This window comes from Oncorhynchus nerka, linkage group LG4, assembly GCF_034236695.1.
Source record: "Oncorhynchus nerka isolate Pitt River linkage group LG4, Oner_Uvic_2.0, whole genome shotgun sequence".
Lineage (NCBI taxonomy): Eukaryota > Metazoa > Chordata > Actinopteri > Salmoniformes > Salmonidae > Oncorhynchus > Oncorhynchus nerka.
Genome location: NC_088399.1, coordinates 27,160,966 through 27,185,738, shown reverse-complemented (window position 1 = coordinate 27,185,738; position 24,773 = coordinate 27,160,966). Strand labels below are relative to the sequence as shown.

Here is a 24,773-nt window from a genome sequence, read left to right as displayed (position 1 = left end):
GGAAGCAGGGATCAGATTAAGGGCATGTAAGGTTACACTGTTATCTGGAGATAAGGCTCCAGGAGGCCCTGGCCATGTTGCTCTCCCTGCCTGATCAGAGTCACTCTGTCAGAGGGTGGAACGGGGGGGGGGGGGGGGGATACAAGAGGGGCCACTGTCAGGGAGGAGGAGAATTAGAGATACGGGAGTGGAGAGGGGATAAAATACACCAGAGAAGAGAGGAGATGAGAAAAGCTGTAATGGCTCCTGCTGATAGCAAGTGATACTGGATAGGAAGAGAGGAGTAGGAGGAGGGGGAGAGACACAACCCAGTGGAGGAAGAGAGATTAAAGTCCAGTGATATAGTGGACATACACTCTTAAACAGTCAGGGAGAAAATGGATGTTGATAATCCTGATGACATTGGATTAGTTCAAACTGTTGAAGTGCAGACTGGGATGATTTTTCAACCCTCAAAATTGACTAAAAATAATGATTTTGAGTACATGGCTATATGCAGGGAGTACCAGTACCGAGTCGATGTGTGATGTAGTGCCTTCAAAAAGTATTCACACCAGTTGACTTTTTCAACATTTTGTTGTGTTACAGCCTGCATTTAAAATGAAATAAATTGAGATGTTGTGTCACTGGCCAACACACAATAACCCATAATGTCAAAGTGGAATTATGTTTTTAGATACGTTTACAAATTCATCAAAAATGAAAACGGAAATGTCTTTGGTCAATAAGTATTCAACCCATTTGTTATGGCAAGTCTAAATAAGTTCAGGAGTAAAAATGTGTTTAACAAGTCCCATAACAAATGTGTTGTGTTCGAGAACACCAAAAGCAAGACCGATACAAGACCAAGACCAGACGGGGGCGAGACCGATACAAGACCATGACCAGACGGGGGCGAGACCGAGTCAAGACCGAGACCAGCAAAATGTAAGTCCAAATCACCATCAAAATACGAGTTCAAGATGTCCAGTATTTCTGTGTTCATATTTCAGAAGAACATATAATCCATTACGAACTCTTATTATGATGGTAATTTGACAAAATTACAATCACAGTATTGAATTCAACTAGTGAGAAAATGCATGCTGAGGGAAAATAGAGGCACTCTACAAGTTATTACTAACCCAAACACAGTGGGGAACAGAGAATGTCCCACAGTTGACAGTGGATGTCAGAGCAAAAACCAAGCCACGAGGTCAAAGGAATTGTCCGTAGAGCTCCGAGACAGGATTGTGTCGAGGCATAGATCTGGTGAAGGGTACCAAAACATTTCTGCAGCATTGAAGGTCCCCAAGAACACAGGGGCCTCCATCATTCTTAAATGGAAGAAGTTTGGAACCACCAAGACTCTTCCTAAAGCTGACCGCACAACCAAACTGAGCAGTCAGTGGAGAAGGGCCTTGGTCAGGGAGGTGACTAAGAAACCGATGGTCACTCTGACAGAGCTTCAGAGTTCCTCTGTGGAGATATGAGAACCTTCCAGGACAACCATCTCTGCATTACTCCACCAATCAGGCCTTTATGGATTAAACCACCTGACCAAGTCCTAAAGCAATCCCTAAATCTAAATCCTAAATCCTAAATCCTAAAGCAACTCCCTAAATCTTTCTCAGATTATTACCAATCCCACAAGGTATTACTCCAAACACCCAGAAAAAGCTACACTCCTCAATATTATCCTCACAAATAATCCTGGGGTTTTCTGTAATGACCTTAGTGATCACTGATTTACAGCCTGAGTTCGTAATGGCTGCTCAGTGAAACGACCTGTCCTGATTTGTCATAGACGCTGGCTAAAAAACTTTAATGAGCAAGCATTCCTTCATGAACTGGCCTCTGTAAAATGGTACAAAATCAGCTTGATCCCCTCTGATATTTTTTTTTGGCGCATTGATATTTTCAACGGTATTTTTAACAAACATGCCCACATAAAGGAACTGAGAATTAAAAACAGGTTCAGCCCCTGGTTCGAACATGATCTTACAGAGTTACTCCACCTCAATAATTGTATTTGGCAAAAGGCTCAGCACATGCATACTCAAGCTGACTGGCTATCTTTCAGGGAAATAAGTGCACTTAGGCTATCCGGAAGGCCAAAGTTAGTTACTTTAAGGAACAGTTCTCTCTCTGTGGGTCTAACCCCAAGAAGTTCTGAAAAACGGTTAAAGACCTGGAGAAAAAACCCTCCTCTTCACTGCTGCCAATGTCCCTTAATGTTGATGATGTGGTTGTTACTGACAAGAAGCACATAGCTGATCTCTTTAATCACCACTTCATTAAGTCAGGAATCCTATTTGACTCAGCCATGCCTTCTTGCCCATCCAACATTTCCTTATCTCCCACCCCTTCTAATGTTACTATCCCCGACTCTTCTCCCTCTTTTTCCCCTGCCGAGACAAAGTTTCTTTCTGCGGGCAGTCACTGAGTCCGAGGTGCTGAAGGAGCTCCTTTAACTTCACCCCAAAAAACTATCTGACCCTATTTCTATTTTGCCCTGTTTATCAAAAGTGTTGGAAAAACTTGCCAGTAATCAACTGACTGGCTTTCTTGATGTGTATAGTATTCTCTCTGGTATGCTCAGGTTATGGATGTGTCACTGCAACCTTAAAGGTCCTCAATGATGTCACCATTACCCTTGATTCTAAGCAATATCGTGCTGCTATTTTATTGACTTGGCCAAAGCTCTCGATAAGGTAGACCATTCCATTCTTGTGGGCCGGCTAAGGAGTATTGGTGACTCCGAGGGGTCTTTGGCCTGGTTTGCTAACTACCTCTCTCAAAGAGTGCAGGTTATAAAGTCAGAAAATCTGCTGTCTCAGCCACTGCCTGTCACCAAGGGAGTACCCCAAGGCTCGATCCTAGGCCCCACGCTTGTCTCAATTTACATCAACAACATAGCTCAGGCAGTAGGAAGCTCTCTCATCCATTTATAGGCAGATGATACATTCTTATACTCACAGTGTCTCCCGACCGTTCCTGTCTCAGCCTCCAGTATTTATGCTGCAATAGTTGTGTCGGGGGGCTAGGGTCAGTATGTTATATCTGGGGTATTTCCCCTGTCTCATCCGGTGTCCTGTGTGAATTTAAGTATGGTCCCTCTCTCTCTCTCTTTTCTCTTTTCTCTATTTTCTCTCTTTCTCTCTCTTCTCCCGGGGGCCCTGAGCCCTAGGATTATGCCTCAGGACTACCTGGCCTGATGACTCCTTGCTGTCCCCAGTTCAACTGGTCATGCTGTTGCTCCAGGTTCAACTGTTCTGCCTGTGGCTATGGAACCCTGACCTGTTCACTGGACGTGCTACCTTGCCCCGGATGTGCTGTCTCTCTAACGCACCTGCTGTCTCTAACTCTGAATGATCGGCTATGAAAAGCCAACTGCAATTTACCCCTGAGGTGCTGTCCTGTTGCAACCTCTACAACCACTGTGATTATCATTATCTGACCCTGCTGGTCATCTATGAACATTTGAACATCTTGGCCATGTTCTGTTATAATCTCCACCCGGCACAGCCAGAAGGACTGGCCACCCGTCAGAGCCTGATTCCTCTCTAGCTTTCTTCCTAGGTTCTGGCCTTTCTAGTGAGTTTTTCTAGCCACGTGCTTCATCTGCATTGCTTGCTGTTTAGGCTATTAGGCTGGGTTTCTGTAGAGCACTTTATGACATCGGCTGATATAAAAAGGGCTTTATAAATAAATGTGATTGATTGATGGATTGAGCTGACCCCTCCTCTGAACACCTCCAAAACAAAGGTCATATGGTTTGGTAAAAATAATGCCCTTCTTCCCACAGGTGTTATTACTACCTCTGAGGGTTTTGAGCTTGAGATAGTCACCTCATACAAGTACTTGGGAGTATGGCTAGATGGTGCACTGTCCTTCTCTCAGCATCGAATAGTCCCCACTGTAACGGTTGTCATTGGTGGAAGAAGGATAGGACCAAGGTGCAGCGTGGTGCGTGTTCATGATCTTTTAATTACACTGAACACTAGAACAAAAATAACAAAACGGAATAAACGAAACAGTCCTGTCTGGTACAGAGACAGAGACAGAAAAGAACTACCCACAACTCAAGGGCAAAACCAGGCTGCCTAAGTATGGTTCTCAATCAGAGACAACGATTGACAGCTGCCTCTGATTGGGAACCATACCAGGCCAAACACATAGAAACAATACAAACATAGAACAAAACATAGAATGCCCACCCCAACTCACGCCCTGACCAACCTAAAATAGAGACATAAAAAAGGGAACTAAGGTCAGGACGTGACACCCACAATATGCAACTTTTCACTGAAGTCAGGAACCGATACACGCAGTCAGTCAGGAAAGCAAAGGCTAGTTTTTTCATAACAGAAATTTTCATCCTGTAGCTCTAACGCCAAAAAGTTTTGGGACACTGTAAAATCCATGGAGAATAAGAGCACCTCCTCCCAGCTGCCCACTGCACTGAGGCTAGGAAACACTGTCACCACGATAATCGAGAATTTCAATAAGCATTTCTCTACGGCTGGCCATGATTTCCTCCTGGCTACCCCAACCCCGGCCAACAGCTCCGCACCCCCCGCAGTTACTTGCCTAAGCCTCCCCAGCTTCTCCTTCGCCCAAACCCAGATAGCAGATGTTCTGAAAGAGTTTCAAAACCTGAACCTGTACAAATCAGCTTTCCTAGACAATCTGGACACTCTCTTTCTAAAATCATCCGCCGCCATTGTTGCAACCCCTATTAGCAGTCTGTTCAACCTCTCTTTCGTTTCGTCCGAGATCCCTAAAGATTGGAAAGCTGCCGCGGTCATCCCCCTCTTCAAAGGGGGTGATACTCTAGACCCAAACTGTTACAGACCTATATCCATCCTGCCCTGCCTTTCTAAAGTCTTCGAAAGTCAAGTTAATAAACAGATCACTGACCATTTCGAATCCCACTGTACCTTCTCCGCTGTGCAATCTGATTTCCGAGCTGGTCACGGGTGCACCTCAGCCACGCTCAAGGTGCTAAACAATATCATAACCGCCATCGATAAAAGAAAAGTATTGTGCAGCCGTCTTCATTGACCTGGCCAAGGCTTTCGACTCTGTCAATCACTGTATTCTTATCGGCAGACTCAACAGCCTTGGTTTCTCAAATGACTGCCTCGCCTGGTTCACCAACTACTTCTCAGACAGAGTTCAGTGTGTCAAATCGGAGGGCCTGTTTTCCGGACCTCTGACAGTCTCTATGGGGGTACCACAGGGTTCAATTCTCGGGCCAACTCTTTTCTCTGTATATATCAACGATGTCGCTCTTGCTGCAGGTGATTCCCTGATCCACCTCTACGCAGACGACACCATGCTGTATACATCTGGCCCTTCTTTGGACACTGTGTTAACAAACCTCCAAACGAGCTTCAGTGCCATACAACACTCCTTCCGTGGCCTCCAACTGCTCTTAAACACTAGTAAAACTAAGTGCATGCTTTTCAATCGTTCGCTGCCCGCACCCGCCCGACTAGCATCACTACTCTGGACGGTTCCGACCTAGAATATGTGGACAACTACAAATACCTAGATGTCTGGTTAGACTGTAAACTCTCCTTCCAGACTCATATTAAACATCTCCAATCCAAAATTAAATCTATAATCGGCTTCCTATTTCGCAACAAAGCTACCTTCACACACGCTGCCAAACATACCCTCGTAAAACTGACTATCCTACCAATCCTCGACTTCAGCGATGTCATTTACAAAATAGCCTCCAACACTCTACTCAGCAAACTAGATGCAGTCTATCACAGTGCCATCCATTTTGTTCTCTGCTGCCAATGACTGGAACGAATTGCAAAAATCGCTGAAGCTGGAGACTTATATTTCTCTCACTAACTTTAAACATCAGCTATCTGAGCAGCTAACCGATCACTGCAGCTGTACATAGCCCATCTGTAAATAGCCCATCCAATATACCTACCTCATCTCCATATTGTATTTATTTACTTTTCTGCTCTTTTGCACACCAGTATTTCTACTTGCACATCATCATCTGCACATCTATCACTCCAGTGTTCATTTGCTAAATTATAATTACGTCGCTACTATGGCCTATTTATTTCCTTCCCTCCATTTGCACACACTGTATATAGACTTTATTTTTTTCCTATTGTGTTATTGACCGTAGGTTTGTTTATTCCATGTGTAACTCTGTGTTGTTGTTTATGTCGCACTGCTTTGCTTTATCTTGGCCAGGTCACAGTTGTAAATGAGAACTTTCTCAACCAGCCTACCTGGTTAAAAACAACAATAACAAAAACATATCAAAGCTGCAGGCTAAAGTTAAATCTAGTGAAGAGGTTTCCTATATCGTAATCTCTCCTTTTTCACCCCAGATGCCAAACTAACCCTGATTCAGATGGCCATCTACACTCCTCTGTAAACTGGTCATCTCTGTATACCTGTCGCAAGACCCACTGGTTGATGCTTATTTTAAAAAACCTCTTAGGCCTCACTCTCCCCTATCTGCTGAGATATCTACTGCAGCCCTCATCCTCCACATACAATACCTGTTCTGCCAGTCACATTCTGTTAAAGGTCCCCAAAGCACACACATCCCTGGGTCTCTCTTCTTTTCAGTTCGCTGCAGCTAGTAACTTCAACGAGCTGCAACAAACACTCAAACTGGGCAGTTTTATCTCAATCTCTTCATTCAAAGACTCAATCATGGACACTCTTACTGACAGTTGTGGCTGCTTTGTGTGATGTATTGTTGTCTCTACCTTCTTGCCCTTTGTGCTGTTGTCTATGCCCAATAATGTTTGTACCATGTTTTGTGCTGCTACCATGTTGTGTTGCTACCATGTTGCTGTCATGTTGTGTTGCTACCATGCTTTGTTGTTATCTTAGGTCTCTCTTTATGTAGTGTTGTCTCTCTTGTTGTGATGTGTGTTTTGTCCTATATTTATATTGTATTTATTTTTTATTTTTTATCCCAGCCCCCGTCCCCGCAGGAGGCCTTTCGCCTTTTGGTAGGCTGTCATTGTTAATAAGAATTTGATGTTAACTGACTTGCCTAGTTAAATAAATGGGGCGGTGTGGTGTGGGGTGGTGTGGTGGGGGCAGTGCTGTGTGATGCAGTGCGGTGTGGGGTGGTGTGGTGGGAGCGATGCTGTGTGGGGCGGTGTGGTAGGAGAGGTGTGGTGTGGTGGGGCGATGCTGTGTGAGGTGTTGCGGTGTGGGGCGGTGTGGTGGGGGCAGTGCTGTGTGAGGCAGTGTGGTGGGGGCAGTGCTGTGTGGGGGCAGTGCTGTGTGGGGCAGTGTAGTTGGGGCAGTGCTGTGTGGGGCAGTGTAGTGGGGGCAGTGCTGTGTGGGGCAGTGTAGTGGGAGCAGTGCTGTGTGGGGCGGTGTGGTGGGAGCGGTGTAGTGGGGGCAGTGCTGTGTGGGGCAGTGTAGTGGGGGCAGTGTAGTGGGGGCAGTGTGGTGGGGGCAGTGCTGTGTGGGCGGTGCTGTGTGGGGGCGGTGTGGTGGGAGCGGTGTAGTGGGGGCGGTGTGGTGGGAGCGATGCTGTGTGGGGCAGTGTAGTGGGGGCAGTGCTGTGTGGGGCAGTGTAGTGGGGGCAGTGCTGTGTGGAGCGGTGTAGTGGGGGCAGTGCTGTGTGGGGCAGTGTAGTGGGGCAGTGCTGTGTGGGGCAGTGCTGTGTGGGGCAGTGTAGTGGGGGCAGTGTAGTGGGGGCAGTGCTGTGTGGGGCAGTGCTGTGTGGGGCAGTGTAGTGGGGCAGTGCTGTGTGGGGCAGTGCTGTGTGGGGCAGTGTGGTGGGAGCAGTGCTGTGTGGGGCGGTGTGGTGGGGCAGTGCTGTGTGGGGCAGTGTAGTGGGAGCGGTGTAGTGGGGGCGGTGTGGTGGGAGCGGTGTAGTGGGGGGCGGTGTGGTGGGAGCGGTGTAGTGGGGGCGGTGTGGTGGGGGCGGTGTAGTGGGGGCGGTGTGGTGGGAGCGGTGTAGTGGGGGCGGTGTGGTGGGAGCGGTGTAGTGGGGGCAGTGTGGTGGGAGCGGTGTAGTGGGGGCGGTGTGGTGGGAGCGGTGTAGTGGGGGCAGTGCTGTGTGGGGCGGTGTGGTGGGAGCGGTGTAGTGGGGGCAGTGCTGTGTGGGGCGGTGTGGTGGGAGCGGTGTAGTGGGGGCGGTGTGGTGGGAGCGGTGTAGTGGGGGCAGTGCTGTGTGGGGCAGTGTAGTGGGAGCAGTGCTGTGTGGGGCAGTGTAGTGGGAGCGGTGTAGTGGGGGCGGTGTGGTGGGAGCGGTGTAGTGGGGCGGTGTGGTGGGAGCGGTGTAGTGGGGCGGTGTGGTGGGAGCGGTGTAGTGGGGGCAGTGCTGTGTGGGCGGTGTGGTGGGAGCGGTGTAGTGGGGGCAGTGCTGTGTGGGGCGGTGTGGTGGGAGCGGTGTAGTGGGGGCGGTGTGGTGGGAGGCGGTGTAGTGGGGGCAGTGCTGTGTGGGGCAGTGTAGTGGGAGCAGTGCTGTGTGGGCGGTGTGGTGGGAGGCGGTGTAGTGGGGGCAGTGCTGTGTGGGGCAGTGTAGTGGGAGCAGTGCTGTGTGGGGGCGGTGTGGTGGGAGCGGTGTAGTGGGTGCGGTGTGGTGGGAGCGATGCTGTGTGGGGCAGTGTGGTGGGGGCAGTGCTGTGTGGGGCAGTGTGGTGGGAGCAGTGCTGTGTGGGCGGTGTGGTGGGAGCGGTGTAGTGGGGGCGGTGTGGTGGAGCGATGCTGTGTGAGGTGTTGCGGTGTGGGGGCGGTGTGGTGGGGTCAGTGCTGTGTGAGGCAGTGTGGTGGGGCAGTGCTGTGTGGGGGCAGTGCTGTGTGGGCCAGTGTAGTGGGGGCAGTGCTGTGTGGGGCAGTGTAGTGGGAGCAGTGCTGTGTGGGGCGGTGTGGTGGGAGCGGTGTAGTGGGGGCAGTGCTGTGTGGGGCAGTGTAGTGGGGGCAGTGCTGTGTGGGGCAGTGTAGTGGGAGCAGTGCTGTGTGGGGGCGGTGTGGTGGGAGCGGTGTAGTGGGGGCAGTGCTGTGTGGGGCAGTGTGGTGGGGGCAGTGTAGTGGGGGCAGTGTGGTGGGGGCAGTGCTGTGTGGGGCAGTGTAGTTGGGGCAGTGCTGTGTGGGGCAGTGTGGTGGGGGCAGTGCTGTGTGGGGCAGTGTGGTGGGAGCAGTGCTGTGTGGGGCGGTGCTGTGTGGGGCGGTGTGGTGGGAGCGGTGTAGTGGGGGCGGTGTGGTGGGAGCGGTGTAGTGGGGGCGGTGTGGTGGGAGCGTGCTGTGTGGGGCAGTGTGGTGGGAGCGATGCTGTGTGGGGCAGTGTGGTGGGAGCGATGCTGTGTGGGGCAGTGTGGTGGGAGCGATGCTGTGTGGGGCAGTGTGGTGGGAGCGATGCTGTGTGGGGCAGTGTGGTGGGAGCAGTGCTGTGTGAGACAGTGTGGTGGGGGCAGTGTAGTGGGGGCAGTGTAGTGGGGGCAGTGCTGTGTGAGACAGTGTGGTGGGAGCAGTGCTGTGTGGGGCAGTGTAGTGGGGGCAGTGTCGTGGGGGCAGTGTAGTGGGGGCAGTGTAGTGGGGGCAGTGCTGTGTGGGGGCGGTGTGGTGGGAGCGGTGTAGTGGGGGCAGTGCTGTGTGGGGGCGGTGTGGTGGGAGCGGTGTAGTGGGGCGGTGTGGTGGGAGCGGTGTAGTGGGGGCAGTGCTGTGTGGGGCAGTGTAGTGGGAGCAGTGCTGTGTGGGGCAGTGTAGTGGGAGCGGTGTAGTGGGGGCGGTGTGGTGGGAGCGGTGTAGTGGGGCGGTGTGGTGGGGGCGGTGTAGTGGGGGCGGTGTGGTGGGAAGCGGTGTAGTGGGGGCGGTGTGGTGGGAGCGGTGTAGTGGGGCAGTGTGGTGGGAGCGGTGTAGTGGGGGCAGTGTGGTGGGAGAGCGGTGTAGTGGGGCAGTGCTGTGGGGCGGTGTGGAGCGGTGTAGTGGGGGCAGTGCTGTGTGGGGCGGTGTGGTGGGAGTGTAGTGGGGGCGGTGTGGTGGGAGTGGGGGCAGTGCTGTGTGGGGGCGGTGTAGTGGGAGCAGTGCTGTGTGGGCGGTGTAGTGGGGAGCGGTGTAGTGGGGGCGGTGTGGTGTGAGCGGTGGGGGGAGCGGTGTAGTGGGGGGCAGTGCTGTGGGGAGCAGTGTGGTGGTGGGAGCGGTGTAGTGGGGGCAGTGTGGTGGGAGCGGTGTGGTGGGAGCGGTGTAGTGGGGGCGGTGTGTGGGCGGTGGGTGGGAGCGGTGTAGTGGGGGCAGTGTGTGTGGGGGCGGTGTGGTGGGAGCGGTGTAGTGGGGCGGTGTGGTGGGAGCGGTGTAGTGGGGGCAGTGCTGTGTGGGGCAGTGTAGTGCTGTGTGGGAGTGTAGTGGGGTGTAGTGGGGGCGGTGTGGTGGGAGCGGTGTAGTGGGGGCGGTGCTGGTGTGGGGGGCGGTGTGGTGGGAGCGGTGTAGTGGGGGCAGTGCTGTGTGGTGGGAGCGGTGTAGTGGGAGCTGTGTGGGGCGGTGGTGGGAGTGTAGTGGGGGCGGTGTGGTGGGAGCGGTGTAGTGGGGGCAGTGCTGTGTGGGGCAGTGTAGTGGGAGCAGTGCTGTGTGGGGCGGTGTGGTGGGAGCGGTGTAGTGGGGGCAGTGCTGTGTGGGGCAGTGTAGTGGGAGCAGTGCTGTGTGGGGCGGTGTGGTGGGAGCGGTGTAGTGGGTGCGGTGTGGTGGGAGCGATGCTGTGTGGGGCAGTGTGGTGGGGGCAGTGCTGTGTGGGGCAGTGTGGTGGGAGCAGTGCTGTGTGGGGGCGGTGTGGTGGGAGCGGTGTAGTGGGGCGGTGTGGTGGAGCGATGCTGTGAGGTGTTGCGGTGTGGGCGGTGTGGTGGGGTCAGTGCTGTGAGGCAGTGTGGTGGGGGCAGTGCTGTGTGGGGGCAGTGCTGTGTGGGCCAGTGTGGTGGGGGCAGTGCTGTGTGGGCAGTGTAGTGGGAGCAGTGCTGTGTGGGCGGTGTGGTGGGAGCGGTGTAGTGGGGGCAGTGCTGTGTGGGGCAGTGTAGTGGGGCAGTGCTGTGTGGGGCAGTGTAGTGGGAGCAGTGCTGTGTGGGGGGCGGTGTGGTGGGAGCGGTGTAGTGGGGGCAGTGCTGTGTGGGGCAGTGTGGTGGGGGCAGTGTAGTGGGGGCAGTGTGGTGGGGGCAGTGCTGTGTGGGGCAGTGTAGTTGGGGCAGTGCTGTGTGGGGCAGTGTGGTGGGGGCAGTGCTGTGTGGGGCAGTGTGGTGGGAGCAGTGCTGTGTGGGGTGCTGTGTGGGGCGGTGTGGTGGGAGCGGTGTAGTGGGGGGCGGTGTGGTGGGAGCGGTGTAGTGGGGGGCGGTGTGGTGGGAGCGATGCTGTGTGGGGCAGTGTGGTGGGAGCGATGCTGTGTGGGGCAGTGTGGTGGGAGCGATGCTGTGTGGGGCAGTGTGGTGGGAGCGTGCTGTGTGGGGCAGTGTGGTGGGAGCGATGCTGTGTGGGGCAGTGTGGTGGGAGCAGTGCTGTGAGACAGTGTGGTGGGGGGCAGTGCTAGTGGGGGCAGTGTAGTGGGGGCAGTGCTGTGTGAGACAGTGTGGTGGGAGCAGTGCTGTGTGGGGCAGTGTAGTGGGGGCAGTGCGTGTGGGGCAGTGTAGTGGGGGCAGTGTAGTGGGAGGCTGTGTGGGGCGGTGTGGTGGGAGCGGTGTAGTGGGGGCAGTGTGGTGGGAGCGGTGTGGTGGGAGCGGTGTAGTGGGGCGGTGTGGTGGGAGCGGTGTAGTGGGGGCAGTGCTGTGTGGGGCAGTGTAGTGGGAGCAGTGCTGTGTGGGGCAGTGTGTGGGAGCGGTGTAGTGGGGCGGTGTGGTGGGAGCGGTGTAGTGGGGGCGGTGTGGTGGGGCGGTGTAGTGGGGGCGGTGTGGGGGCAGTGCTGTGGGGCGGTGTGGTGGGAGCGGTGTAGTGGGGGCAGTGTGGTGGGGAGCGGTGTAGTGGGGGCGGTGTGGTGGGAGCGGTGTAGTGGGGGCAGTGCTGTGTGGGGCGGTGTGGTGGGGCGGTGCAGTGCTGTGTGGGCGGTGTAGTGGGAGCGGTGCTGTGTGGGGCGGTGTGGTGGGAGCGGTGTAGTGGGGGCAGTGCTGTGGGCAGTGGGAGCATGCTGTGTGGGGCAGTGTAGTGGGAGCAGTGGGGCGGTGTGGTGGGAGCGGTGCTGTGTAGTGGGGGCAGTGCTGTGTGGGGGAGCGGTGTAGTGGGAGCAGTGCTGTGTGGGCGGTGTGGTGGGAGCGGTGTAGTGGGGCGGTGTGGTGGGAGCGGTGTGGTGGCAGTGTGGGGCGGTGTGGTGGGAGCAGTGTAGTGGGGGCAGTGCTGTGTGGGGCGGTGTGGTGGGAGGCGGTGTAGTGGGGGCGTGTGGTGGGGGCGGTGTGTGGGGGCAGTGCTGTGTGGTGTAGTGGGAGCAGTGCTGTGTGTGGTGGGAGCGGTGTAGTGGGGCAGTGCTGTGTGGGGCAGTGTAGTGGGAGCAGTGTGTGTGTGGTGGGAGCGGTGTAGTGGGTGCGGTGTGGTGGGAGCGAGCTGTGTGGGGCAGTGTGGTGGGGGCAGTGCTGTGTGGGGCAGTGTGGTGGGAGCAGTGCTGTGTGGGGCGGTGTGGTGGGAGCGGTGTAGTGGGGGCGGTGTGGTGGAGGCGATGCTGTGTGAGGTGTTGCGGTGTGGTGGGGGCAGTGCTGTGTGGGCAGTGTGGTGGGGGCAGTGCTGTGTGAGGCAGTGTGGTGGGGGCAGTGCTGTGTGGGGGCAGTGCTGTGTGGGCCAGTGTAGTGGGGGCAGTGCTGTGTGGGGCAGTGTAGTGGGAGCAGTGCTGTGTGGGGCGGTGTGGTGGGAGCGGTGTAGTGGGGGCAGTGCTGTGGGGGCAGTGTAGTGGGGGCAGTGCTGTGTGGGGCAGTGTAGTGGGAGCAGTGCTGTGTGGGGCGGTGTGGTGGGAGCGGTGTAGTGGGGGCAGTGCTGTGTGGGGCAGTGTGGTGGGGGCAGTGTAGTGGGGGCAGTGTGGTGGGGGCAGTGCTGTGTGGGGCAGTGTAGTTGGGGCAGTGCTGTGTGGGGCAGTGTGGTGGGGCAGTGCTGTGTGGGGCAGTGTGGTGGGAGCAGTGCTGTGTGGGGCGGTGCTGTGTGGGGCGGTGTGGTGGGAGCGGTGTTGTGGGGCGGTGTGGTGGGAGCGGTGTAGTGGGGGCGGTGTGGTGGGAGCGGTGCTGTGTGGGCAGTGTGGTGGGAGCGATGCTGTGTGGGGCAGTGTGGTGGGAGCAGTGCTGTGTGGGGCAGTGTGGTGGGAGCGATGCTGTGTGGGGCAGTGTGGTGGGAGCAGTGCTGTGTGGGACAGTGTGTGTGTGGGGCAGTGCTGTGGGGGCAGTGTAGTGGGGGCAGTGCTGTGTGAGACAGTGTGGTGGGAGCAGTGCTGTGTGGGGCAGTGTAGTGGGGGCAGTGCTGTGTGGGGCAGTGTAGTGGGAGGCGGTGTGTGGGGGCGGTGTGGTGGGAGGCGGTGTAGTGGGGGCAGTGTAGTGGGGCGGTGTGGTGGGAGGGTGGGGGCAGTGCTGTGGTGGGAGCGTGTAGTGGGAGCAGTGCTGTGTGGGGCAGTGTGGTGGGGCAGTGCTGTGGGGGCAGTGTGGTGGGGGCGGTGTGTGGGGGCAGTGCTGTGTGGGGCAGTGTGGTGGGAGCAGTGTAGTGGGGGCAGTGCTGTGTGGGACGGTGTAGTGGGAGCGGTGTAGTGGGGGCGGTGTGGTGGGGCAGTGTAGTGGGGGCAGTGCTGTGTGGGGCAGTGTGTGGGAGCAGTGCTGTGTGGGGCGGTGTGGTGGGAGCGGTGTAGTGGGGGCAGTGCTGTGTGGGGCAGTGTAGTGGGAGCAGTGCTGTGTGGGGCGGTGTGGTGGGAGCGGTGTAGTGGGTGCGGTGTGGTGGGAGCGATGCTGTGTGGGGCAGTGTGGTGGGGGCAGTGCTGTGTGGGGCAGTGTGGTGGGAGCAGTGCTGTGTGGGGGCGGTGTGGTGGGAGCGGTGTAGTGGGGGGCGGTGTGGTGGGGGCAGGTGTTGCGGTGTGGGGCGGTGTGGTGGGGGCAGTGCTGTGTGAGGCAGTGTGGTGGGGGGCAGTGCTGTGTGGGGGCAGTGCTGTGGGGCCAGTGTAGTGGGGGCAGTGCTGTGTGGGGCAGTGTAGTGGGAGCAGTGCTGTGTGGGGCGGTGTGGTGGGAGTGTAGTCAGGGCAGTGCTGTGTGGGGCAGTGTAGTGGGGGCAGTGCTGTGTGGGGCAGTGTAGTGGGAGCAGTGCTGTGTGGGGCGGTGTGGTGGGAGCGGTGTAGTTCGGGGCAGTGCTGTGTGGGGCAGTGTGGTGGGGGCAGTGTAGTGGGGGCAGTGTGGTGGGGCAGTGCTGTGTGGGGCAGTGTGGTGGGGCAGTGCTGTGTGGGGCAGTGTGGTGGGGGCAGTGCTGTGTGGGGCAGTGTGGTGGGAGCAGTGCTGTGTGGGGCGGTGCTGTGTGGGGCGGTGTGGTGGGAGCGGTGTAGTGGGGGCGGTGTGGTGGGAATCGGTGTAGTGGGGCGGTGTGGTGGGAGCGAGTGCTGTGTGGGCAGTGTGGTGGGAGCGAGTGCTGTGTGGGGCAGTGTGGTGGGAGCGATGCTGTGTGGGGCAGTGTGGTGCGGCGATGCTGTGTGGGGCAGTGTGGTGGGAGCGATGCTGTGTGGGGCAGTGTGGTGGGAGCAGTGCTGTGGAGACAGTGTGGTGGGGGCAGTGTAGTGGGGGCAGTGTAGTGGGGGCAGTGCTGTGTGAGACAGTGTTGTGGGAGCAGTGCTGTGTGGGGCAGTGTAGTGGGGCAGTGTCGTGGGGCAGTGTAGTGGGGGCAGTGTAGTGGGGGCAGTGCTGTGTGGGGCAGTGTGGTGGGAGCAGTGCTGTGTGGGGCAGTGTGGTGGGAGCAGTGCTGTGTGGGGCAGTGTGGTGGGAGCAGTGTAGTGGGGGCGGTGCTGTGTGGGACAGTGTAGTGGGGGCAGTGCTGTGTGGGGCAGTGTAGTGGGGGCAGTGCTGTGTGGGGCAGCGCTGTGTGTGTAGTGGGGGCAGTGTAGTGGGGGCAGTGTAGTGGGGGCAGTGCTGTGTGGGGCAGTGTAGTGGGGGCAGTGTAGTGGGGGCAGTGCTGTGTGGGGCAGTGCTGGTGGGGCAGTGTAGTGGGGGCAGTGTGCTGTGTGGGGCAGTGCTGTGTGGGGCAGTGTAGTGGGGACAGTGTAGTGGGGGCAGTGCTGTGTGGGGCAGTGCTGTGTGGGGCAGTGGGGGGCAGTGCTGTGTGGGGCAGTGTAGTGGGGCAGTGCTGTGTGGGGCGGTGTGGTGGGGGCAGTGCTGTGTGGGGCAGTGTAGAGGGCAGTGCTGTGTGGGGCGGTGTGGTGGGAGCGGCGGTGTAGTGGGGCGGTGTGGTGGGAGCGTGCTGTGTGGGGGCAGTGTGGTGGGGGCAGTGCTGTGTGGGGCAGTGTGGTGGGAGCAGTGCTGTGTGGGGCGGTGTGGTGGGCGGTGTAGTGGGGGCAGTGTGGTGGGAGCGGTGTAGTGGGGGCAGTGCTGTGTGGGGGCGGTGTGGTGGGAGCGGTGTAGTGGGGGCGGTGTGGTGGGAGCGGTGTAGTGGGGGCAGTGCTGTGGGGCGGTGTGGTGGGAGCGGTGTGGTGGGCGTTGTGGTGGGAGGAGCGGTGTAGTGGGGGCAGTGTGGTGGGAGCGGTGTGTGGGGGCGGTGCAGGGAGAGGCGGTGGGGCGGTGTGGTGGGAGCGGTGTAGTGGGGGCGGTGTGGTGGGAGCGGTGTGGTGGGGGCAGTGCTGTGGGGGCGGTGTGGTGGGAGCGGTGTAGTGGGGGCAGTGCTGTGTGGGGGCGGTGTGGTGGGACCGGTGTGTGGGGAGGTGTGGTGGGAGTGTAGTGGGGCAGTGCTGTGTGGGGCAGTGTGGTGGGGGCGGTGTAGTGGGGGCGGTGTGGTGGGGGCGGTGTAGTGGGGGCAGTGCTGTGTGGGGCAGTGTAGTGGGAGCAGTGCTGTGTGGGGCGGTGTGGTGGGAGCGGTGTAGTGGGTGCGGTGTGGTGGGAGCGAGTGCTGTGTGGGGCAGTGTGGTGGGGGCAGTGCTGTGTGGGGCAGTGTGGTGGGAGCGGTGTAGTGGGGGCGGTGTGTGGGGCAGTGGGGGCGGTGTGGTGGGGCAGTGTAGTGGGGGCAGTGCTGTGTGGGGCGGTGTGGTGGGAGCGGTGTAGTGGGGGCAGTGCTGTGGGGGGCAGTGTGGTGGGGGCAGTGTAGTTGGGGCGGTGTGGTGGGAGCGGTGTGTGGGGGCAGTGCTGTGTGGGGCGGTGTGGTGGGAGCGGTGTAGTGGGGGCGGTGTGGTGGGAGCGGTGTAGTGGGGGCAGTGCTGTGTGGGGCAGTGTAGTGGGGGCAGTGCTGTGTGGGGCGGTGTGGTGGGAGCAGTGTAGTGGGGGCAGTGCTGTGTGGGGCAGTGTGGTGGGAGCAGTGCTGTGTGGGGCGGTGTGGTGGGAGCAGTGTAGTGGGGGCAGTGCTGTGTGGGGCAGTGTGGTGGGGGCAGTGCTGTGTGGGGCAGTGCTGTGTGGGGCAGTGTAGTGGGGGCAGTGCTGTGTGGGGCAGTGTAGTGGGGGCAGTGCTGTGTGGGCGGTGGGGCAGGTGTAGTGGGGGCAGTGCTGTGTGGGGCAGTGTGGTGGGGGCAGTGTGTGGGGCAGTGTAGTGGGGCAGTGCTGTGGGGTGCAGTGTGTGTGGGGTGCTGTGTGAGGCAGTGTGGTGGGGGCAGTGTGGTGGGGGCAGTGCTGTGTGGGGCAGTGTGGTGGGGGCAGTGCTGTGTGGGGCAGTGTAGTGGGAGCAGTGCTGTGTGGGGCGGTGTGGTGGGAGCGGTGTAGTGGGGGCAGTGCTGTGTGGGGCAGTGTGTGGGGGCAGTGCTGTGTGGCAGTGTGAAGTGGGAGCAGTGCTGTGTGGGGCGGTGTGGTGGGAGCAGTGCTGTGTGGGGGGCAGTGTGGTGGGGGCAGTGTAGTGGGGGCAGTGTGGTGGGGCAGTGCTGTGTGGGGCAGTGTGTTGGGGCAGTGCTGTGTGGGGCAGTGTAGTGGGGGCAGTGCTGTGTGGGGCAGTGTGGTGGGAGCAGTGCTGTGTGGGGCAGTGCTGTGTGTGGCAGTGTGGTGGGAGGCGGTGTAGTGGGGGCGGTGTGGTGGGAGCAGTGGGGGCTGTGTGGGAGCAGTGCTGTGTTGGGCAGTGTGGTGGGAGCAGTGCTGTGTGGGGCAGTGTGGTGGGAGCAGTGCTGTGTGGGGCAGTGTGGTGGGGGCGTGCTGTGTGGGGCAGTGTGGTGGGAACAGTGCTGTGTGGGGCAGTGTGGTGGGAGCAGTGCTGTGTGGGGCAGTGTGGTGGGGGCAGTGTAGTGGGGGCAGTGCTGTGGGGCAGTGCTGTGTGGGGGCAGTGTGGTGGGAGCAGTGCTGTGTGGGGCAGTGTAGTGGGGGCAGTGTAGTGGGGGCAGTGTAGTGGGGGCGTGTGGTGGGAGCAGTGCTGTGTGGGGCAGTGTGGTGGGAGCAGTGCTGTGTGGGGCAGTGTGGTGGGAGTAGTGTAGTGGGGGCGGTGCTGTGTGGGACAGTGTAGTGGGGGTGTGCTGTGTGGGGCAGTGTAGTGGGGGCAGTGCTGTGTGGGGCAGTGCTGTGTGGGGCAGTGTAGTGGGGGCAGTGTAGTGGGGGCAGTGTAGTGGGGGCAGTGCTGTGTGGGGCAGTGTGTGGGGGCAGTGTAGTGGGGGCAGTGCTGTGTGGGGCAGTGCTGTGTGGGGCAGTGTAGTGGGGGCCGTGTAGTGGGGGCGGTGTGGTGGGGCAGTGTAGTGGGGGCGGTGTTGTGGGAGCGGTGTAGTGGGGGCAGTGTGGTGGGGCAGTGTGTGGGGGCGGTGTGGTGGGACGGTGTGGTGGGGGCAGTGCTGTGTGGGGCTGTGTGGTGGGAGCAGTGCTGTGTGGGGCAGTGTGGTGGGGGCAGTGCTGTGTGGGGCAGTGCTGTGTGGGGCAGTGTGGTGGGGTGTGTGGGGGCAGTGTAGTGGGGGCAGTGCTGTGTGGGGCAGTGCTGTGTGGGGGCAGTGTAGTGGGGGCAGTGCTGTGTGGGGCAGTGCTGTGGGGGCAGTGTAGTGGGGGCAGTGGTGGGGGCAGTGCTGTGTGGGGCAGTGCTGTGTGGGGGCAGTGTAGTGGGGGCAGTGCTGTGTGGGGCAGTGTGGTGGGAGCAGTGCTGTTTGGGGCGGTGTGGTGGGGGCAGTGCTGTGTGGGGCAGTGTAGTGGGAACAGTGCTGTGTGGGGCGGTGTGGTGGGAGCGCTGTAGTGGGGCGGTGTGGTGGGAGCGATGCTGTGGGGGCAGTGTGGTGGGGGCAGTGCTGTGTGGGGCAGTGTGGTGGGAGCAGTGCTGTGTGGGGCGGTGTGGTGGGGTGGCGGTGTAGTGGGGGCGGTGTTGTGGGAGGCGGTGTAGTGGGCGGTGTGGTGGGAGCGGTGTAGTGGGGCGGTGTGGTGGGAGCGGTGTGGTGGGGGCAGTGCTGTGTGGGGCTGTGTGGTGGGAGCAGTGCTGTGTGGGGCAGTGTGGTGGGGCAGTGCTGTGTGGGGCAGTGCTGTGTGGGGCAGTGTAGTGGGGGCAGTGCTGGTGGGGCAGTGCTGTGTGGGGCAGTGTAGTGGGGCAGTGCTGTGTGGGGCAGTGCTGTGTGGGGCAGTGTAGTGGGGGCAGTGTAGTGGGGGCAGTGCTGTGTGGGGCAGTGCTGTGTGGGGGCAGTGTAGTGGGGGCAGTGCTGTGTGGGGCAGTGCTGTGTGGGGCAGTGTAGTGGGGGCAGTGCTGTGTGGGGCAGTGTGGTGGGAGCAGTGCTGTGTGGGGCGGTGTGGTGGGGGCAGTGCTGTGTGGGGCAGTGTAGTGGGAACAGTGCTGTGTGGGGGCGGTGTGGTGGGAGCGCTGTAGTGGGGGAGGCGGTGTGGTGGGAGCGTGCTGTGTGGGGCAGTGTGGTGGGGCAGTGCTGTGTGGGGCAGTGTGGTGGGGGCAGTGCTGTGTGGGGCAGTGCTGTGTGGGGCAGTGTGTGGGGGCAGTGCTGTGTGGGGCAGTGCTGTGTGGGGCAGTGTAGTGGGGGCAGTGCTGTGTGGGGCAGTGCTGTGTGGGGCAGTGTAGTGGGGGCAGTGTAGTGGGGGCAGTGCTGTGGGGCAGTGCTGTGTGGGAGCAGTGTAGTGGGGCAGTGCTGTGTGTGGTGTGGGGCAGTGTAGTGGGGGCAGTGCTGTGTGGGGCAGTGTGTGGGAGCAGTGCTGTGTGGGGGGCGTGTGGTGGGGGCAGTGCTGTGTGGGGCAGTGTGTGGGAACAGTGCTGTGTGGGGGCGGTGTGGTGGGAGCGGCTGTAGTGGGGGCGGTGTGGTGGGAGCGATGCTGTGTGGGGCAGTGTGGTGGGGGCAGTGCTGTGTGGGGCAGTGTGGTGGGAGCAGTGCTGTGTGGGGCGGTGTGGTGGGAGCGGTGTAGTGGGCGGTGTGGTGGGAGCGGTGTAGTGGGGGCAGTGCTGTGTGGGCGGTGTGGTGGGGGCGGTGTAGTGGGGTGTGGTGGGAGCAGTGTGTAGTGGGGCAGTGCTGGTGGGGCGGTGTGTGGGGCGGTGTGGTGGGGGCGGTGTGGTGGGAGCGGTGTAGTGGGGGCAGTGCTGTGTGGGGCAGTGTAGTGGGAGCAGTGCTGTGGGGCGGTGTGGTGGGAGGCGGTGTAGTGGGTGCGGTGTGGTGGGAGCGATGCTGTGTGGGGCAGTGTGGTGGGGGCAGTGCTGTGTGGGGCAGTGTGGTGGGAGCAGTGCTGTGTGGGGCGGTGTGGTGGGAGCGGTGTAGTGGGGGCGGTGTGGTGGGACGATGCTGTGTGGGGCAGTGTGGTGGGGGCAGTGCTGTGTGGGGGCGGTGTGGTGGGAGCAGTGTGTAGGGAGGCGGTGTGGTGGGAGCGGTGTAGTGAGGGCAGTGCTGTGTGGGGCGGTGTGGTGGGGGCGGTGTAGTGGGCGTTGTGGTGGGAGCGGTGTAGTGGGGGCAGTGTGGTGGGAGGCGGTGTAGTGCGGGCGGTGTGGTGGGAGCGGTGTAGTGGGGGCGGTGTGGTGGGAGCGGTGTAGTGGGGGCGGTGTGGTGGGAGCGGTGTAGTGGGGGCAGTGTGTGTGGGCGGTGTGGTGGGAGCGGTGTGGTGGGAGCAGTGCTGTGTGGGGGCGGTGTGGTGGGACGGTGTAGTGGGGGCAGTGTGGTGGGAGCAGTGTAGTGGGGGCAGTGCTGTGTGGGCGGTGTGGTGGGAGCGGTGTAGTGGGGCGGTGTGGTGGGGGCAGTGCTGTGTGGGGCAGTGTAGTGGGAGCAGTGCTGTGTGGGGCGGTGTGGTGGGAGCGGTGTAGTGGGTGCGGTGTGGTGGGAGCGATGCTGTGTGGGGGGAGTGTGGTGGGGGTGTGTGGTGGGGGCAGTGCTGTGTGGGGCAGTGTGGTGGGAGCAGTGCTGTGTGGGGCGGTGTGGTGGGAGCAGTGGGGCGGTGTGTGGGGCGTGCTGTGTGGGGCAGTGTGGTGGGGCAGTGCAGTGCTGTGGGAGCAGTGTGTGTGGGGCGGTGTAGTGGGGCAGTGTAGTGGGGCAGTGCTGTGTGGGGCAGTGTAGTGGGGGCAGTGTGTGGGGGCAGTGCTGGTGGGGCAGTGCTGTGTGGGGCAGTGTAGTGGGGGCAGTGTAGTGGGGGCAGTGCTGTGTGGGGCAGTGCTGTGTGGGGCAGTGTGGTGGGGGCAGTGCTGTGTGGGGCAGTGTGGTGGGAGCAGTGCTGTGTGGGGCGGTGTGGTGGGGGCAGTGCTGTGTGGGGCAGTGTGGTGGGAGCAGTGCTGTGTGGGGCGGTGTGGTGGGAGCGCTGTGTGGGGGCGGTGTGGTGGGAGCAGTGCTGTGTGGGGCAGTGTGGTGGGAGCAGTGCTGTGTGGGGCAGTGTGGTGGGAGCAGTGCTGTGTGGGGCGGTGTGGTGGGAGCGGTGTAGTGGGGCGGTGTGGTGGGAGCGGTGTAGTGGGGCAGTGCTGTGTGGGCGGTGTGGTGGGAGCGGTGTGGTGGGGCGGTGTGGTGGGAGCGGTGTAGTGGGGCGGTGTGGTGGGAAGCGGTGTAGTGGGGCAGTGCTGTGTGGGGCGGTGTGGTGGGAGCGGTGTAGTGTGGGGCGGTGTGGTGGGGCAGTGTGTGGGGCGGTGTGGTGGGAGCGGTGTAGTGGGGGCAGTGCTGTGTGGGGCAGTGTGTGGGAGCAGTGCTGTGTGGGGCGGTGTGGTGGGAGCGGTGTAGTGGGTGCGGTGTGGTGGGAGCGATGCTGTGTGGGGCAGTGTGGTGGGGGCAGTGCTGTGTGGGGCAGTGTGGTGGGAGCAGTGCTGTGTGGGCGGTGTGGTGGGGAGCGGTGTAGTGGGGCGGTGTGGTGGGGCGATGCTGTGTGGGGCAGTGGGTGGGGGCAGTGCTGTGTGGGGCAGTGTGGTGGGAGCAGTGCTGTGTGGGGCGGTGTGGTGGGAGCAGTGCTGTGTGGGGCTGTGTGGTGGGAGCGGTGCTGTGTGGGGCTGTGTGGTGGGAGCGGTGCTGTGTGGGGCAGTGTGGTGGGAGCAGTGCTGTGTGGGGCGGTGTGGTGGGAGCAGTGTGGGGGCAGTGCTGGTGTGGGGCAGTGTGGTGGGGGCAGTGCTGTGGGGGGCAGTGTGGCGGGGGCAGTGTGGTGGGGGCAGTGCTGTGGGGGCAGTGTAGTGGGGGCAGTGTATGTGGGGCAGTGTGGTGGGGGCAGTGTGTGTGGGGCAGTGTAGTGGGAGCAGTGCTGTGTGGGGCGGTGTGGTGGGGCGGTGTAGTGGGGGCGGTGTGGTGGGAGCGATGCTGTGTGGGGCAGTGTGGTGGGGGCAGTGCTGTGTGGGGCAGTGTGGTGGGACGATGCTGTGTGGGGCAGTGTGGTGGGAGCAGTGCTGTGTGGGGCGGTGTGTGGGAGCGGTGTAGTGGGGGGTGTGGTGGGAGCGATGCTGTGTGGGGCAGTGTGGTGGGAGCAGTGCTGTGTGAGACAGTGTGGTGGGGGCAGTGCTGTGTGGGGCAGTGTAGTGGGGGCAGTGTAGTGGGGGCAGTGCTGTGTGGGGCAGTGCTGTGTGGGCAGTGTAGTGGGGCAGTGTAGTGGGGGCAGTGCTGTGTGGGGCAGTGTAGTGGGGGCAGTGTAGTGGGGGCAGTGCTGTGTGGGGGCAGTGCTGTGTGGGGCAGTGTAGTGGGGGCAGTGTAGTGGGGGCAATGCTGTGTGGGGCAGTGCTGTGTGGGGCAGTGTAGTGGGGGCAGTGTAGTGGGGGCAGTGCTGTGTGGGGCGGTGTGGTGGGAGCAGTGCTGTGTGGGGCAGTGTGGTGGGAGCAGTGCTGTGTGGGGCAGTGTGGTGGGAGCAGTGCTGTGTGGGGCAGTGTGGTGGGAGCAGTGCTGTGTGGGGCAGTGCTGTGTGGGAGCAGTGCTGTGTGGGGCAGTGTGGTGGGAGCAGTGTAGTGGGGGCAGTGCTGTGTGGGGCAGTGCTGTGTGGGGCAGTGTAGTGGGGGCAGTGTAGTGGGGGCAGTGCTGTGTGGGGCAGTGCTGGTGGGGGGCAGTGTAGTGGGGGCAGTGCTGTGTGGGGCAGTGCTGTGTGGGGCAGTGTAGTGGGGGCGGTGTTGTGGGAGCTGTGTAGTGGGGGCGGTGTGGTGGGAGCGGTGTAGTGGGGGCGGTGTGGTGGGGCGGTGTGGTGGGAGCAGTGCTGTGTGGGGCTGTGTGGTGGGAGCAGTGCTGTGGGGGCAGTGTGGTGGGGGCAGTGCTGTGTGGGGCAGTGCTGTGTGGGGCAGTGTAGTGGGGGAAGTGTAGTGGGGGCAGTGTAGTGGGGCAGTGCTGTGTGGGGCAGTGCTGTGTGGGGCAGTGTAGTGGGGGCAGTGTAGTGGGGGCAGTGCTGTGTGGGGCAGTGCTGTGTGGGGCAGTGTAGTGGGGGGCAGTGCTGTGGGGGCAGTGCTGTGTGGGGCAGTGCTGTGTGGGGGCAGTGTAGTGGGGGCAGTGCTGTGTGGGGCAGTGCTGTGTGGGGCAGTGTAGTGGGGCAGTGCTGTGTGGGGCAGTGTGGTGGGAGCAGTGCTGTGTGGGGCGGTGTGGTGGGGGCAGTGCTGTGTGGGGCAGTGTAGTGGGAGCAGTGCTGTGTGGGGCGGTGTGGTGGGAGCTAGTGTAGTGGGGGCGGTGTGGTGGGAGCGATGCTGTGTGGGGCAGTGTGGTGGGGGCAGTGCTGTGTGGGGCAGTGTGGTGGGAGCAGTGCTGTGTGGGGCGGTGTGGTGGGAGCGGTGTAGTGGGGGCGGTGTGGTGGGAGCGGTGTAGTGGGGGCAGTGCTGTGTGGGGCGGTGTGGTGGGAGCGGTGTAGTGGGGGCGGTGTGGTGGGAGCGGTGTAGTGGGGCAGTGCTGTGTGGGGCGGTGTGGTGGGAGGCGGTGTAGTGGGGGCGGTGTGGTGGGAGCGGTGTAGTGGGGGCGGTGTGGTGGGAGCGGTGTAGTGGGGGCAGTGCTGTGTGGGGCAGTGTAGTGGGAGCAGTGCTGTGTGGGGCGGTGTGGTGGGAGCGGTGTAGTGGGTGCGGTGTGGTGGGGCGTGCTGTGTGGGGCAGTGTGGTGGGGGCAGTGCTGTGTGGGGCAGTGTGGTGGGAGCAGTGCTGTGTGGGGCGGTGTGGTGGGAGCGGTGTAGTGGGGGCGGTGTGGTGGGAGCGATGCTGTGTGGGGCAGTGTGGTGGGGGCAGTGCTGTGTGGGGCAGTGTGGTGGGAGCAGTGCTGTGTGGGGGCGGTGTGGTGGGAGCAGTGGGGCTGTGTGGTGGGAGCGATGCTGTGTGGGGCAGTGTGGTGGGGGGGGTGTGTGTGGGGGTGTGGTGGGAGCGGTGTAGTGGGGGCGGTGTGGGGAGCGGTGTAGTGGGGCAGTGCTGTGTGGGGCGGTGTGGTGGGAGCGGTGCTGTGGGGGCGTTGTGGTGGGAGCGGTGTAGTGGGGGGGCGGTGTGGTGGGAGCGGTGTAGTGGGGCGGTGTGGTGGGACGCAGTGCTGTGTGGGGGAGCAGTGTAGTGGGGCAGTGCTGTGTGGGGCAGTGTAGTGGGGGCAGTGCTGTGTGGGGCGGTGTGGTGGGAGCGGTGTAGTGGGGGCAGTGCTGTGTGGGGCGGTGTGGTGGGAGCGGTGTAGTGGGGCGGTGTGGTGGGAGCGGTGTAGTGGGGGCAGTGCTGTGTGGGGCGGTGTGGTGGGAGCGGTGTAGTGGGGGCAGTGCTGTGGGGGCGGTGTGGTGGGAGCGGTGTAGTGGGTGCGGTGTGGTGGGAGCGGCTGTGGTGGGGCAGTGTGGTGGGGGCAGTGCTGTGTGGGGCAGTGTGGTGGGAGCAGTGCTGTGTGGGGCGGTGTGGTGGGAGCGGTGTAGTGGGGGCGGTGTGGTGGGAGCGATGCTGTGTGGGGCAGTGTGGTGGGGGCAGTGCTGTGTGGGGCGGTGTGGTGGGAGCGGTGTAGTGGGGGCGGTGTGGTGGGAGCAGTGCTGTGTGGGGCAGTGTGGTGGGGCAGTGCTGTGTGGGGCAGTGCTGTGTGGGGGCAGTGGGGGAAGTGTAGTGGGGCAGTGTAGTGGGGGCAGTGCTGTGTGGGGCAGTGTAGTGGGGGCAGTGTAGTGGGGGCAGTGCTGTGTGGGGCAGTGCTGTGTGGGAGCAGTGCTGTGGGGGCAGTGTAGTGGGGGCAGTGCTGTGTGGGGCAGTGCTGTGTGGGGCAGTGTAGTGGGGGCAGTGCTGTGTGGGGCAGTGTGGTGGGAGCAGTGCTGTGTGGGGGCGGTGTGGTGGGGGCAGTGCTGTGTGGGGCAGTGTAGTGGGAGCAGTGCTGTGTGGGGGCGGTGTGGTGGGAGCGCTGTAGTGGGGGCGGTGTGGTGGGGCGA

The 24,773-nt window shown here is 61.0% G+C and overlaps 1 protein-coding gene across 1 annotated transcript in view; it reads right to left on the bottom strand.

Moving 5' to 3' along the window:
• Window positions 1–7,034: 7,034 nt before the first annotated feature.
• The window catches only part of LOC135571503 (mucin-12-like), a 56,838-nt gene continuing 39,099 nt past the window's right edge, over window positions 7,035–24,773 (bottom strand). Inside the window, exons 41-44 of the mRNA XM_065018092.1 lie at window positions 19,439–19,686; window positions 15,568–15,784; window positions 10,024–10,556; window positions 7,035–7,262 (exon numbers count right to left, since the gene is read on the bottom strand). Of these exons, the coding sequence (XP_064874164.1) occupies window positions 7,035–7,262; window positions 10,024–10,556; window positions 15,568–15,784; window positions 19,439–19,686 (1,226 nt within the window). The remainder of the gene's footprint in view (window positions 7,263–10,023; window positions 10,557–15,567; window positions 15,785–19,438; window positions 19,687–24,773) is intronic.